Below are 17,093 nucleotides of genomic sequence, written 5' to 3'. Positions count from 1 at the left end.
CCAAACATCTTTGCCCCCACCTCTACAGAATAGGGGCAGCACAGGCCACAGCAGTGCAGGATTCTTCAAACCACATCACTCACACACTTCTCACAAGCTAAACCCTGTGATCAAATTTCTTTCATATCTCTCTCTGCTTTGAGGAAAACATTCTTCCTTTTTTGTATCTGTGTAATCGTTTCTTATTAGAGTTTTGACCAGAATACTAAACTGTTTTTTTCACCCTTTAGGCACTATATTTAGGACCTGTGCACATGAAATTCACTTCACACAGCAAAATCTTGATAAAACTTAACTGTTTGAAATAAAATAGAAAAACAAAATGCAGATTCAATTTTACTCTGTTCCTAACACAGTCCTTTACCATGCTGTATTTCATACTTTCTTTCAAGGAAGATCTTCCTGCAACATTGAAAGGAGGAGATCAGTAACTGATTTCTTATCCTATGGTTAAGTCCAGTTCTTCAAGACAACATAATCATTGCAGACCCACTGGAGAAAAGCAGAGGCCCACCTATTTCCATTCTGGATCAGTCTCTTGGAGGGAAGGCCTGCTGGCATTCCATATACAACTTTTCATTGTTCTCTGCATATATAAAAAGCCAAAACTGCATCATTTCTCTCATAATAAATAGCCTAGTCTATAGACTTTGAAAAATGGAGTTTGAGCCCAGGCTACAGGTTCCACACTAAACTGAAATACCTCCCATAATCACAATTATTCTAAATTAGGCAACCATACTTCCTTCCTTCCTCCTCCAACTTTATGCCTGCATAGATCCTAGTAGGTGACCAGAAAGCAGTATCCCATCTGGATGACGGTACTGAAGAATTTTCTTTTGCAAAGGATGTATCTATACCCCTGACAATGTCTGCAAAAGAGTGTAAATATTCAGAAAGTTACCCTGTTCTCTGCTGTCAGTACTTCAGCACACTATTTTAAAGGAATGCTTCGTATACTTACAACACATTGAAGGTACAGAGACTGAAAATTTGTTACACTGACCTACAAAACATGGCATCTAACCTAGTTGATGAAGCTAGGCATAATGCTAAAGGCAAGCTGATTCAAGGTATTCAAGCTGCTACCTAGCACATTTTAGATACTGGCAAATTTCTGAAGGAAGCAAAAGATGCTGCTTTTTGTTTGCTGGGCGAACTACATTGTATGAAGTGAAAGTACAATTCACCAGGAAGTCCTTGGTAATTAAATGCTCTGATGCAGTAGGTAGTCATGAAAACGTATGCAGAGACCACAAGAGACCATCTGAAAGGCACGTTTCCTATCAGTGTGACAGAATAAAACACTTTGAACACCTACAGAGCAGTCAGAAATCATTGCTTCAGGAGGGAAATGGACTTGACTCAAGTGGAACTCAGAGACAAATTTGAGTTAGATATCAACACTCGTTTGTCTTAATGAAGAATCACAAGCTGAAGTTCAGTCATAAGGGCCAGGACATGAAACAATCTCAACACCAGCTTTATTCCAGAGAACAAAATGGACTTCTCTAGTCTTCTTTGCTTTCATTACATGACAGACTGGATGAGAGCACTGTTGTTGATGCGTGCCAGCAGAACGAGTGCCAGGACATATTTCACGGGTGCTTTTATCCCTGCAGGTTTGCCTCAAACTCTGTGAGAAAATACACAGGGTTCTGCCTGAAGTCTTATCTTGTATGAGCACTACAGTGCCACAAATTCCTTCTTCAATTCTAAGATTTGCTGGTGCTGCCTTTCAGAGCTGCTGCCTGCTGAAAAGACACTTACTATTTCTTTCATACCTGACTTCTTTTTTCACAGGTAGCTTATGAGATGCTACTACAACATAATATCAAATATCCATAATAAGAAGAAACATCATGCTGATGATCAGTTTGCTGAGTGGCTTTCACCTAGTCTGAACAGGTATTCATTTGCTGGATCAAAAGTTAACAGGATCAGCTGACAAGTTTTGGGCAGGGTTTTCCTGCTTTCAGGAGAAAGCACAGAAAATCATATGATCATCCAGCAGGGAACAAAAAAGTCATTGAAGAATAAGCTTATGCTTTGGGAAGAGTGGGTTGGCTGATTTTTTTCTTCCTGACATAACTGGCAAGAAGTAACAAACAGTTATCATTTAATTTTAATATCCTTATATAAAAACACAAGCCTAAACCAGCACAAGCCTCAGTACAGACTCAAAATGCAGTGCAATGCCAAGACTGAAATTTTCTCTCTTACCAACTCTGGAAAGCACATGGACATACTTTCAGAAGGAAGAAGAAAAGAAAGAAAAACAGTAAACATGCAAAGAGAGAACCTACTCAAGTCCTTTCCTCAAAAATAGTAGAGAATATTTATATCTGAATGAAACCAGTGAAAAGTCCTTAAATGCAACCCCAGGAAACTAGAGATATCAGACTGCCAGAATCCCAAGATGGCATTGTGTTTCTCTCCTGAAGTGTATGTTAGAGGCATATTTTTCAAACAAGAAATTATTTGTCATTCTTTTGTATTAGCATTGAGAATACCGCTATGCAAAAAGTAAGCAGCATCCTTATTACAGAGAATTATGTGTACTAACTGTGGAAGTCAATAGAAGGCTTAAGTTTCAATTTCAAGATAAATCAATCCTTCCTAGTTTCAAACTACAAAGGATATTTTGGCCCTTAGAAAAATTACTTTAAAAATTTACAACAATTTTTTATTAAAGGTAACAACTACATAATTAACATAAAAGATGAGAAATGTGATTCTATAATGTTGAAAATGGAACCGTATGTCCAGATAAGCCTCATATCACAAGAACCAATGTTCCTAAAAATAATTTATTTTCAAACAAACAAACAAATCCCCCAGCATCTGTCAATCAGTAGTTGTGTCGGTAGCAGCTGTATGACAGCTACTGATAAGGCTTGCTTTTGTTTTTACACCTATCATCAAATTGCACACTTGCAAATGTGTAACTTCACTGACTGCTTAGATGTAGGATACACAGTTCATCAATAAACATGAAGTAAAACAGATCAATGAAAGACTACAGTTATGCGAAGTTGGTGACACATTTTCAGATGACATGAGGCCATAGAGGCAAATTTCTATGTTGGTGAACAGTGCCCAAATATAAAAGGCTTTTAGGTCCTACTGGGAAAGCACAAAAAGAAGGGAAGACCTCAAAATGAAAATGGCAACACTCTGCCAAAAACATTTAAAAGTTGATTATATAGAAGATGGGTATCAATTTGTTCTTCGCTTCCACTTGGTGAAAGAAAAAAAGAAATCTACATTGTTTGAAATAAACAATATTTCAACTGTGCATTAGGAAGCAATTTTTAACTGTTAACACTAAAACAGCTTAGCTAGGTACTGTGGAAGATTTTTATTGGAGGTTTCTAAGAATATGTTAGCAAAGACCTGCTTAAGATGGTCTGTGTATACTGCCTGTATTTCAGGGCAGGAGAATGGTCTACATTATCTCTTGAAATCTGTCCCTGTACTTCTGTGATTTGGTCAGTCTAGGGCTAATTTGAGTTAGGATTAGTAAACCTGTTTTTCTTGGTCAAAGACTGTGGGGAGGCAAGCAGTGGAGATGTTAGGCAGCCACTCAAGATAAAAGACTATGGCAAATTCCCAAGACACCAATCAGAACAACCCAGATTATTAATCATTAGCAAAGCAAGAATCTTTTTTTTGATGTAATGTCTTTAGCTATGTAAGAAGAAGCCTTGAGCTCAGCATCTGGTACCTAAAGACCAAAATCTTGTTTAAATAGCATTAGTAGTAGTTTCTAAAGAAAAAGTAGATTTATATAGTTCATTATGCTTTTTCCTTTATTTTTTAAATCTTCATCCAGCTTGGCAGTTAGATACCATACTCCTGTATGTGCTTGTCTTCAGCCACAGAAAGTGAATCTGTTAATGGCTTCAAACAGTGACCTTTGTTCAGGAAATGGCCTTTTTTTTCCCCTGAATAGAGGCTCTTGTAAACTGCTTAGAGACATTTTATATCAAACTAAATCCCATGGTTTTTGAAAGCTTTCTATAACAAAGAGAAAAACAATTGCATTATACAGAAGATGAATAACCTAGTCAATTTAATTTGACTTTTCTTTTTTCTTCAGAAGGAAATAAGGAAATGCAGTGGATTTAATCAGATGATCTGGATGCATATCCTTTGAAGGGAGAAAATGTGGAGAACAGGACAGAGAGAACATGCAAAAGCAAAGATTACACTGTCATATTATTACCTTAAAACTTGCAGCTCTTCTTCAGAGTTCTGCACCTCATCTCTGAGTCGTCGCCAGCGAAGTAAAGCTTTCAATTCCTGCTGCCCTTTTACTTCATCATGTGACAGCTGCTTAGGGACAAAAAAACACAAATCACTGGTTGCTGTTTCCCAAAAGACAATAACAATTTTCAGAAAGAGAAACTTGTTTTGTTTCCCTTCAATGTGCAGAAGATGCAGGAAACAGTACCAATATCCATGATAAAACAAAACAAAAAATAACAGTTGCTGCTATAAGAGTTAATAGCAGCAGTAAGAAAAACAGAAGCCTCGCTGTGTGCATCAAATCAATAGTCAGTTAAATACTTCTGCCTGAGGAGAGAGATGGGCACGTTGTTTTCCCTTTAGTGACTGGCAATAAGTGAACTGAATGTACAGTACAGATACCTGGCATATTGGTTTTGGTTGCATCTTTACTTTTCCCTGCCTTGAAAGCAAAGAGCTGCTTTGTGTCCTGACTTCATTCCTCTTTCCTACTACTTCTGGCATACTCATGAAAGCTCCCCATTGTATTTTCCCCCATTTACCTAATATTAACAGAGATGCATGCTTATGAAATAAATGCCAGGTTGTCAGCTTACAAATAACAATTAATTTATGCTTCTCTATTACAAGAAAAGATGGGAGATGGGAGAAAGCAAAAGCAGCTGATACTATCCTGCATTACACCAATATTTCAGTCACATGAAATTATTGTCAGGCACTATGGAATATACTTATAATCCTACAATTCTACGACTGCACAGCACCAAACTACTCATAAATTCTAAAAAGGAAAAAAACCCAAACAAACAATTAATGTGAACAGCTCACAGCAGAGGAGTGATGCTCAATGTAAGGGCAGAAATGAATTTTAGGACTAGAAGTGAGGAACAAAGTGTTTGGACAGCCTTCCTCTCTTTCTTGTTCCAGAAACATGGTAAGTGACAAGGAATTCTGTTTTGTTCAGTGCTATAAATATGCCTGATACGTAATAAAATGGAGGCTTAGAAGAGTGTACAATGTCAGTTCCCAGTCCCACCTGCTCTTCCACAGATGGAGCACTGCAGACTTAAGGGGTAGAATCAGGGCCTGACACAAGCACAGGAAGAAATGACTAACACATTAAATGCTTGAAGTAGCAGAGGTACAACAAAAATAAGAATTGGATCAGAAAACCACTTTACTTAGCTGACATGCAATTTATGAGCTTTTCACCTTAAGGCAGACAATGATTTCTAAGCCTCTGACATGAGGGTAACTCTTGCTGGGCAGTATAAGAGAAAAAAAGTGTAAGTGCTGGTGCTCTATTTCATCAGCTTCCATTTTGTTTTGAGGTATGCTTTTTGGCTGTCCACTGGACAAGAACAGACTGCTTTCATTAGGCACCTGGAATATTACAATATTCAGTAGGACTCTGCTGATTATTCCAGTTTTAGGAACACAATACAAGTGGAAAGAAGCAGAGCAACTGTTTGAGAGCTGAACTGTAATAATTGAGTAGTACATTTGTGGGAAGGTAATCATTGACAAATAGGTGTTTCTATTCTCATTTGCACTGACCTCTACCTCTGTAAAGATTAGTGTTCATTGTGGATCAGGAAGGATTTTTTTTTTTTTTTAAATCAAGTTATCATGCAAATTCCAATATTATTTTAAAAGATTTATCTTCAAAACACAGGAGGTTTAATTTATATCTAATTCACAGCAGGGTGTATAATTTTGATTTCCACATAATTCAAGTGAGAAGTCATGTATCATCACCTTACCTGTTGTGCCCTAGCCCAAAATATATCTTCTAAAAAAGTGGCAAACCCTTCACTTAGCCACTCTTCAGTCCAATCACGAGCACCGATGGCCAGTCCAAACCAAGCATGAGCAATTTCGTGGCATAGACGCGTTCCACACAGATGGCTCCCTCCTGGTAATACACTCTGTGACAGGAAGATGATGTGTGGGCTGCACAATAGGAATGAGTGACAGAATACATTATTGACCTGTTATAACATGCATTGCATGGCCATAATAATGTATAGGCTTTATTAGCCTTGTCAGCCTGCTTTTACTATATGCATGCTAGGTCATGACAGATAGTTTATAGCTCAGGCATTTTTAGGAATTAGGTTGTACTTTATTGTTGCTTGGCAGAGAATCAAACTAAAATTCTGCCAAGCAGTTGTTTTGTATTCAACCATCAAGCAGCTACTACCTGTAAGAAGTAACTTAAACCAAAGTTTTATATTTTTGAAATTACAAGACTGATTTATTTCAATAGAAGCATTTATATATAAGCCAGGATAATAAAAGATGAGCAGGTGTGAATATAGGCAGCAAGTATTTATCAGTTAAATGATCAAAGCTGGAAATAAATAAAGCAGAAACATATATAAAGAAAACAAATCACTATCCAAAAGCAACAAGAGCCATGTATAGTAAAGCACATGTGCTTGTTAAAACTTAAAACAAGCTAAAAAGATACCATCTGATAGTAAGAGTTGATCATTTCTGCAAATGCAGAGGAAGAATAACATCCTTTACCACGAGCACAGAAGTGAGGAGACTTGAAATTCACTAAATATCTGCTTTTCACAACAGGGGAGAACAACCCAATCTGTATCTACTCTGCTTTGCACTCAAGTACTATAAGAACAAATCGGAGAAAAAAGCTGTTACAAATTATTGCTCTGCTATTGAAAACCCTTACACTGAATTGCAAGTTGCTGCAGTTCCCAACTCATGTTCTGCTGAAAGGCAATTTCTGCTATGCTTATAGACATTACAGACGTTAACGTCTCTAGAGTTACATAGTTTTTGAAATTAAGTACATCTAGGAAAGAAAAGTAGCAGAATTAAGCCCTCTGACTAACATTCAGGGGATTAACGGGGCACTGTGCCACAGATGGGAGTAGCAAGGGCACAAACCAAGACCACCATCTGCAGAGTATTCCTGCGCTAAGCCCTGGCATCCATAATCTGCATTTCAACTGTTTTCTCAACTCCAGGCAGTTAGAAAGGAAATAAAGCATAATGGTAATACCTTCAAGACCACAGGTCTTTAAAACTAAGTCTAGCCTTCCGATCATGGGAGGGGAGCACATGGCCTTAAGACGTTTCCAAGAGTTAAATATTATTCGTCAGCGTTCCAAAGAGCTTCCCCACCCGGCCTACCCTTCCGTTGGAAATGTTAAAACACCCACAGTTTTCTTGCAACCAGTTGAATGTCTGGGACTGAGACCATAAAATATTACACACTCTTAAATAGAAAAACATACTCAATAACCATCTCCTTATAAGATAATAATAGTCATCCAGCAAAGCAAGTTAATACATTTCAATCAGCTGGCATTGTAAGAAATAGTGTGAGAAATTAAAGCACGAATAGAGAAATCAAGTCACAGAGAACAAAGCAAGAAAAAACAGCAGCTCTCCAAATCTTCGCCAAAAGCAATTCTGATTAAGAGAACTGACGGAGGGAGAGAGGGGGGAGAAGTGCAAGCACAGAAGCTGAAGAACATGATGAACCTTTTATTATAAAGCTCCTGATGAGAAGAATAACTGCAGCTTTGGGGGGGATTACTTTGGTCAGTTGTAAGTAAATGACCCCTAACTGTGGCATGTGTACAGTGCTACAAAGAAAAACCACAGAAATGGACCAAGTAAATAACATTCCAGACATACTGCTGGCAGTGTTTCGGCCATTTGGTTAAGCAAAACAAAAGTAACTTCATGCCTTATAAACAGGCTCACAGAATGGTTTGCATTTTAAGTCTACTGTAGGTAAATACACAATGGAAGTAAAGATTGTATTTCCTGCTTTTTCCCATCACTTAAATAATAGAAATGCCACATTCGGACAATCTTCTCCTTTATGGAAGGATTAAAATCACTTCAGTGAGAAAAATGTATATGAGTTAAATTTTGGCCAAAGAATAAGAATTCAATCATCTACAAGGCCAAAAATAAGATTATGCGCTGCAGCAGAATTTCATTTTAGAGCCAGGGTACAGCAAGCAACTTCCTTGCCTGAGAACACCTTAAATGATTCCTTTTATTTTGTTTGCCCTCAAGAAGCAGCTCTACGCCAATTCAGAGCCCCATATAGCAACTGATATCACTACAGAGCAGTACAAAGTTCCCATTTACCTTGAGAGTAATTTTATCAAAGACTGAACATGTTTCTGTAATATGTCCATCATCTGTTAGTTTGGGGAGAAGTCTGATTCTATGTATTACTTTAAAATACTAATTCTGTATTTCCAATACATGTTTGAATTCCAGAAACTGTGCTCCACCTCTACTGATATCAATCAAATCTACATTTTTTAACATCATCTAGGATGATCTACTATCAGTGTTGTTCGTAAAACACTCAATAATTCAAGAAAGTATCTGTGAAAAATAAGATAATCAAGAGGATGATTAAATTGCAGTAGCCAAAGTCTTTCTTTTTTTTTTTTTTTTTTTTTTTAAACCCAGAATAGGAATTTGGCCCTACTGTCGTCCATGTGATTTACTAGGAACAAATTATAATGCTTGATATCCATTGCTTTCATTGGAATTGAAAAGGAAAGAAATCCATTCATACACTAGGAATGGATAAAGGTGATTCACCTCAGCAATTATACCAAGACCTGATGAGGTGTGCACAGCTTAAAAATGCCTCTAGCTGATGTCTTTTCAAGTCTGGCCCAAGTTTCTAAAGCAGGCCAGAACAGGCTAGCTGGATGTGGTAAGGAAGATGGGAAACATCTCCCAGTTAACAAAAAAATCAAAACCCCACCAGTCCTTCCCAGGAAGCTGGACAAGTTCCCAATGGCTCTTACAGAAAAAGAAGTTAATGACTTGTTTTCAACAAGTATATACTTGGTTACACATTCAAAGCAAAAGGTTATTATTCTGACCAGAATCACACCCTCGTAACTTAGATCTTCGTATCATTTGACTGAAAGGAGAAAGTTCTCTCTCCCAGTTAAACTGCAGTTAAGCGAAATCTCAACACTGTAACTAGGGTATGAACGCATGTGAAGGAAAAACTGAGCCCCAAAGGGAAAGAAATTTTTGGTGTGAAAGGCCAAAGGGTCCTGATGTTCCAATCATCCAAATCCACCCATATAGATGTTCTTAATAAATGGCCTCTTTAACAAATAAAAGGTTTCCAGTGAGTCCTAGAGCTCTGAACAGTAATCTGACCAGTTGAGAGGCCAAATCTCTGAAAGCAATTTTGCAAAACTTTTTCTCCAGACTTATGACTTAGATGCAGGTGCCGCTTTGCACACAGGCTGCAGCAGTGTGCTATCTTTGGCTGCTCACACATAATCAGTCGAGACACATAGCACAAACTCTAGCCAAATGTATGTGCAAGAACTTATGTACACATTTAAGCTAGGAACACGAAGCTCATTTCTAACAGACTTGTTCCATTCCTTTTGAAGTAGAAGTCTTTCCCTCTTAACACACAGGGATTTGCAGATACATTTTCTTACGTATTTATTGAAATAACAGAGCCAAGACCATCTCAACTGGAAAATTATGCTTCTGGAGTCAAAAGTAGCACCCAAAATCACTATTACAGATGGAAGTTATATAATAAAAAAAATATTTTTCATGTTTTGATAGTATTCCACATATCGCTTATCTCTTTAGAAAAAGGTAGTCAGATAGTAAATGGGTTAGGCCGTTATTGTACTTCTAGAAAATCCCTTCTTAAACATGTAGAAGGAGCAGGGGAAATCTCTCTAAAAATATTTTCATAAGAAAACATTAAAATTAAGATATACATTTCAAGATTACTGGAATTTGAGAAAGTTAGACAATTAAATGACAGCTCTTTACATATAGTTTGTGCCATCTCTAATCAGTTGCCTTCAATCTACATTATTCCAGTGATACAAAGAACAGTATTGGCATATTGTCTGCGGTACCTACATCAGACTTTGAATGTTAGCTTAATTTATCTTTGAGGACACTTGTGTCATTGGAATGCAGACACAAGGTCATGCAACATCCACTTACTTACTGCTATAATCTCCAGCATTCTGATGTATGTCACAGTCCAGTACTGAGAGAACTACAGAAACAAACAACTTTTTTAATTCCCTAGGTTTATAGTGTACCAGAAACTCAAATATACATGCAGATGCAGCTGTAGAGACAAGGATCTGGTGGTTAGAATACTCTGAGTGTTGTTCCAGACATAAGGGAAACTTTGTAAAGTTTTCCCTTCCTACCATCATAGTGGGAAACCAACAAGTGACTGGAAGTTACAGCTGAAAGTCATTCTAGAGCAGATGACTAACTTTTTACTCCATAAATCATGCAATAATACAGTAGGGTAGGCAATAAGGAAAGAAGACCAAACTATCAGTTTGGTCTATATAGACCAGACTATCACTTCAGCCTTGCTTATTTTGCTGTACCAAACCAGATTAGTCAGGATGTGTATAAACAAGGGTGAAACCTCTCAGGAGGAACTCTCTTTATTACTGTTGATATTTCTCATTATCTCCAATGCCGTACTACACCAAATGAATAGCCTTGAAGTAAAAACCTGCATAAAAAGACAGTATGTATTTATCACATACAACTGTGAGATACACCACCTTCTAATGTCTTTGGACTTACAAGTCAACTATTTATTTGATTTGTCCAGACATTATTCACAGAGGAAATTTTATAAATTTTCTTCAGATACCAAAATAGCTCTGGAACTTTATGATGAACAAAAATAAACTAAACCACATTGAAAATATTGACAAGAGTTGACAAATGAAATTTTTATATGCCAGGAGACCTTACTTTGCTACTGCAAAAGGACCAATCATACTGACCCGAATGAAAAGGATATAGGTTTGGTGTGCTTCAAAAAATAAACAAAGAATTTGATGCACTCCCACCTAATACAAGATCAGCCTGAAGGAAAACTGTATCAACCCATTTATTCCCCATAATTCAATTCTCTTAACTTTACGTTCACAAATGAAAAGATATGCTATATCCTTTAAATGCTATATCATGTATATATTTGCATAAATTTCCTAAAAATTTCAATCATAACTTGCTCTGAAACTTTTACATGAGTAAAAGGTCTAAGTATTAAAAAAAGAATCTCCAGTATTTTTAGATTATTTTTTAACAATAAAAAATTAATAAATTTAAACCAAACTACTGAAGAATTTTTTTTTGTGTGTTTTAAAATTAGATCAATGGGAACTAACCACATACAGGGTGATACCATCTGTTAACTTCTTCTTTGAATACCAGAGGACAGTCAATCCTAAAAGTGGGATTCATATTTAATATTTCTGTCTCAGGGGACTTCAAGTATAAAATGAGAGCTGTACCTGCTAAAACAAGATATTTATTTAGTTGCCCAACAAAATGCACATCTAACAGACAAGGAAACATTTTGGAGACTTTAATTTTTGTACCAGTTTTGCCAAAAGTGTGCCTTATTCTTTTCTAATTTTTTCTACAGCATGCTCTGTTTTGAAGGTCTAGCTTTCTTCTGGGGCTCAGCTCCTCTGCCCTCCATCATCCAACCAAAATACACAATGTTAAAATGGTGAACTGAAACATCACTTCCCACAGAAGCGTTACAAGAATTTCCCTAGATCCAACTCTCGAGAACAGGAACATACCACAAGATGAACAATCTGGTAATAATGCAACAAATTTATTTAAACAATGCTGTGTCATCCTCTCTCTAACACGCACAGAGCACACATTGACAGTGCTAAGACAAAAAACTTTAATTGGGGTCTTTCTTACAAAAATTCACAAAACAACTTATCTGTGGCTGATATCCTGCTGCAGTCATATCATGGTAATAAATCCTACCTGCTTCAAATGTTCTGACTTGGGATGTAAACCAAGACGGCAAAAAAGGACATTGTATTTTACATGCAGACTTCAGTCTGATGTCTGGGATCAGAGTATTGTCAGTAAGCTAACCCAACTTTGTAATAAGCTCATCAGGAACTAGAGGTGACAAGATCAACCAGCAGTCAAGCCAAGTAAGAACTGTGGAGTTGAGGAGTTATTCATCAGTTGACCTCCGATGCCCCCAGGATGCCTAGACAGCAGCTCTAGATCACTTATTTTCATCTTACACATTCTGAACCACAAAGAGGAACTTGCAGGGCATGAACCTTTTTTGGAGCTCTCCAGATTTTGTTTCCTAATGTCTTATGTAAGCCCAACAATATCTATTCATTTAGAAACTTGCGTACTCCCAGGATTTGTGACAGGCAGCAAATTGCCTGCTGGTGTACAGAAAGAAAAGCAAACAGAAAATTATGGGGAGGGGAAAAAAGGAATTACAGATTCAAAACGTCAGCTCCCATCAAGATTTTTTATCCAGATTTGTTTGAAACCTCATGCCCGAAAAACCATGAAGTAATGGAATTCTCTTATAAAAATCAATTACACAATACCTCCTAGTAACAAATGGCTACAATGCTGTCAAAAATCTACAGTCAGCTTTCAAAGAGAAACACCTTGAGGATTAAAGTTTTTCATGGTGTATATCACAGAATGAATTTTTTCATATTTAACTGATTTAGTGAACTGATTTAGGAGTAAGTGCAAGTAAAGTGGCTTCAATAAATGCAAGCACCTGATTCACTCTTTAAAAAAACCCTCTCTATATTTTATGGAGCTCAACTTTTAACCTTCACACTTCACATGCAATCGCTCCTCAAAAAGTACTGACACTGTTAACACTGAAAATAATTTGTGAATCAGTGACACCGATTTCCAGATCCCTTACTAAGTATTCATAGTAAAAAATTGCATTGTTTCATGGCAGATGTTTCCAAACAAGTCTTACAAGCTACACAACTCAATTAGCTTATTTCTTTTTTTTCTTAAAAAAACAGATAGATTGGAAGTCAATCTAGAGTACTTCAGTTAAAGAGCAAAAAATAAAGATCAAGAAAATCAGAATATTTCTAGTTCAGATTGTTCTGTGAATAGTATTTTAGGATATGGATTTTTTCGTAGAGGTATCTTTTCTTGTTTGATGTAAGACAGCTGATGCAAAGATCACAACGATGATAAAATATCTCTACTCTTGCTGTTATAGGTAGCATCACAAAAGAGGTTCGGAGGCTGAAGGGAAAATTTTGTTCGTGTCTGAGGAGCCAGAGGACATGTTCCCACTAATTTCAGTAAGAACTTTATATACACATATAAATGCAATATCTGGTTTACATTCTGGATTTGCTAAATTCCAGATTTCATATGAAACTTCTACAACATTTCTCTGAGTGCTTCCAAATATTAGAAAATGGCCAAATGAAGAAAAAAAAAAATGTTATGCTATTGACCATGTGAAAATGGTTAATAACAAATAATAGTGTGGAAAGTCTCTATTAGAACCATGCATTTATATTAATTCTCTTTCATTTAAAACTGATTTATAAGATTAGGACCACAAAATTAACCTTAAGCTCTTGCTGAAATAAAAAAAAGTGAACAGAAAATAGCAATGGACAGACATTGATAATTGTAATTAATTATTTTAATTGATCATATTATTTTAAGAAGAAGAGGGTAATGGAAACAGATACAGATACAGGTACTCACACCTCTCATTTGATAAATACAAACTGGTTTTGCATGATAATAATTTTTTTTTTAGGTTTTCTTCTAATATACCACAGGGAAGACTAAAAAAAAAAGAATCTCTTGTTTTATATTAGAAATGCACATAGCATTTGTTTCAGAGCCTTTTCAAACTATTCTTTGTATTCTTGCTAAAATGATTAATATGATGAACAGTCTCTTACAACATTCCTCAGTGCCAGTCTCAATGATGACATTTGTCACTGATGGATGATATTATTTGATCATGGACAGGTATATACATTCTTGCTTCTTGTGCCAACTACAAATGCGGGAGCAAACAATGAGATTAAAAGATAATTATTCAATTTGTATGTGATCTAATTTTTGCCCATACACAGCATCACCCATAATTCTTGCTTTTAAGAATTGCTACCTAGAAATCAGTTTTCTGAAGCCTTTCATTTTACTTAAAAGAATGGGTGCAAATTCAACACCATCAAGTCTATTCTGGTTTTCAACATCCCTGCTAAAATGCATTATTTCTACTATGCCTTTATCCTCCGTGTATACCAATGCTACAATACTCTGCACACTCATCTTAAAAATGGTTCAGGCAATAGAAATTTAACTAACTAGTCCTACTGTCATCCATTACCTGTTTTTCTTATTTTTGTCATCTACAAACAGTATGTAAACTGATATAAAATGCATGCTTTTATTCTGAATGAGGATCCAATGCTTCTTGTTACATTGATTAACGAGATACATGTTGTTAGCAACAAAAGAGAGAACAACATAGAAGAATACGTAATGGCTTCAAAATTATTTTCTTAGTTTATTCTGCACAGCAGCTATACAAGCCTTCTTTTTTGTATGCATCAGTCAATAAGATATCTGTTGTGCTTTTGGACAAAGAACAAAGATGCCTTTATCAATTCTCAGAAGTCTGTAGGACAAACCATTCATGCTGTCAAACCCCCTAAAACCCTTTCAGCAAATAATGAAATCCATCAGTGACAAATGTCAACATACTAATTTGTTAAATACAGAACAAAAGCAACATTCAGAAGAGGTGCCTCATTTCATGTTATATCAGCCCTTCAATTTGTAACAACTTTATGGCGGCCCACAGATCATGCAATATAAGAACAGAACAGCATTATAATTATTAAAACTAGAACAATCTACTCTCCTTACAATAAATGCTTACTAGTTCAACAAAACTGTAAACAAAATCTTTTGGGAACATCAAACTCTTTGCAATGCATTCATTTTCCTCCATTCTTGAAGATTATTTCCAAGTAAAATCTTACACAGGCACACAGATTCTCTTTCACACACAGTCACATTTATTGTGCTGGTGGAAAAATAAGATTAAATTACATCATATCCAGTGATAGAAGAGCTTCAGTTTGCCTGAGAATTACTTTATCCATTATACAAGACATCCAGCTATTATTGTTGAATCATATAGCAAAGGGACAGTTTAGCTGGAAGTAGCTAGTGTGCATGTGAATTACTTTATTCATCATACAAAGACATGGAGCTATTATTGAATCACATAGCACGGGACAGTTTAACTGGAAATAGCTAGCATAACTGAGAACTGTGTTAATGTCTTATAGTATTAAGTATCACCTACTAATGACCTTTTATTCTGTTGCATCTTCTATTGATTTACTTTTTCATACATCTCCAAATTTGTTTCAGTCCATCATAAGGACTAAACAAATATCTTTCCTGTTGTCCAGGACACTGCCACAAAATACATTTACCTATTCTTTTCAAAGATGCCAAAGAGAAGCAAACACCATTGTATTCTAGAAACACCTCTGGCATCCAACATTTTTCTAGATTTCCAGCTGTGGCCTCATAACTTGTGCTCTGTGAATTCAGCAAATAAACCTTGAAAATACAAAGGAACTTTTGAAGTTGCTAAATTGAGAATGCCAAATTCTGTATTTGGAAAAAGGCTAATACAGATTATGTTAGTAAGTATTTTTCCAAGTCCAAAAGGAGAGAGTAAGGTGGTTTCCTGCCTTGCCAGACCACAGCAAACAAACTACCATGGGTCAAAAGATATCCATTTTGAGGTGGTTTTGGTTTGGTTTGGTTTGGTTTTAAATTACCAGGGATTTTAAATGAAAAAAAAGTAGAAAAATTTTGATTGCTCTCCGTGTACTCTCCTGACAACAATTCTGACAATACACTAAAATCTCTCTCTTTTTGTCAGACCATACATTTGTATTTGCATGTGGATATTGACCACTCACAGGAAACAAACATATTCCAGAATTTCTCCCAAGATCAAACAGAATCTGGTTTCCAGTTAAAATCCAGTTAATGCTAGTTGGATAACAGGTAGTTCCTGGTGGATACTTCCTTGCAGACTCAGCTGGGTCTATATCTTGTCAAACGGTTAAATTTTGTTTCTATACATTCCTTATTGTCAGCATTGATGAAATTATTTTTTTTTAAAACCTCAAATAGTATTTGGCATTCATATCAGTTTAGATTTATGAACCTCATAATCAAAAAGTCATGTAAATTGTATAATTTTTCAGACAGTACAGATTGAAGTTTCCAAATACCTAACAGTTTTACAGCCAAATCCAATCACTGCTGTAAATCTAGTTAATCTCCACAGACAGTGTAGTTACATTTTTAGTTTTAGCAGAATTTAATGTCAAGTGAGAGAACACTCCTTGAGACTTGCTTCAGCTATCAGACAGTTTGTCTCTGATGTACTGTACATACTTGTTTGACTGCAACTTAAAATTTAGTATAGCAGTTTCATGTCAGTTTTAGAGTACGAAACACTTAAAAAGATAAATTCTGCACCGGGGTCATATTCTGGATTCAGATCTCTAGGTCTATCATACTGTCCTCACCACCTGTTAGCAAAGGCACAGGTAGAAACAAGAAACTGTTACCCTCTCCATGGCGTGACACTAGAAGGGACGGCACAGTGTCTGCTGGTGTGTTTCTGCTGGGCTTAGTTCCAAGTTCTGGAAAGAAAAGCTCTTAGGTAACAGCAATACATACCTCACCCCTACCAACAGCTATCACTCTATAGCTATACCTCCAACAGGTTTAAATTTAGTTAACCGAGAATTCACCACAAATATTACAGTTATACTGACATATGCAAACTGGATGTAGCTGTTTCTTCTCAGAAAGCACTGGAAATACCTCTGTGACTGCAGTGCTTTTTTTTTTCTGGGAACTTAAAGAATTTGCATTTATACATATGCGCTGTTGTATTAATTCAGATCAACTGG

General features: G+C 36.3%; 1 protein-coding gene across 1 annotated transcript in view; it reads right to left on the bottom strand.

Moving 5' to 3' along the window:
• AOPEP (aminopeptidase O (putative)) overlaps nt 1–17,093 on the bottom strand; it is a gene marked incomplete at its 5' end in the record, with an annotated part of 190,019 nt that overhangs the window by 114,046 nt on the left and 58,880 nt on the right. Inside the window, 2 exon segments of the mRNA XM_082335586.1 lie at nt 4,229–4,335; nt 6,015–6,204. Coding sequence (XP_082191712.1) covers nt 4,229–4,335; nt 6,015–6,204 — 297 coding nt within the window.

The sequence above is a fragment of the Platalea leucorodia genome, assembly GCF_965183815.1.
Source record: "Platalea leucorodia genome assembly, chromosome: Z".
NCBI classification, from domain to species: Eukaryota; Metazoa; Chordata; class Aves; order Pelecaniformes; family Threskiornithidae; genus Platalea; species Platalea leucorodia.
This window is presented reverse-complemented; position numbering and strand designations above follow the sequence as displayed.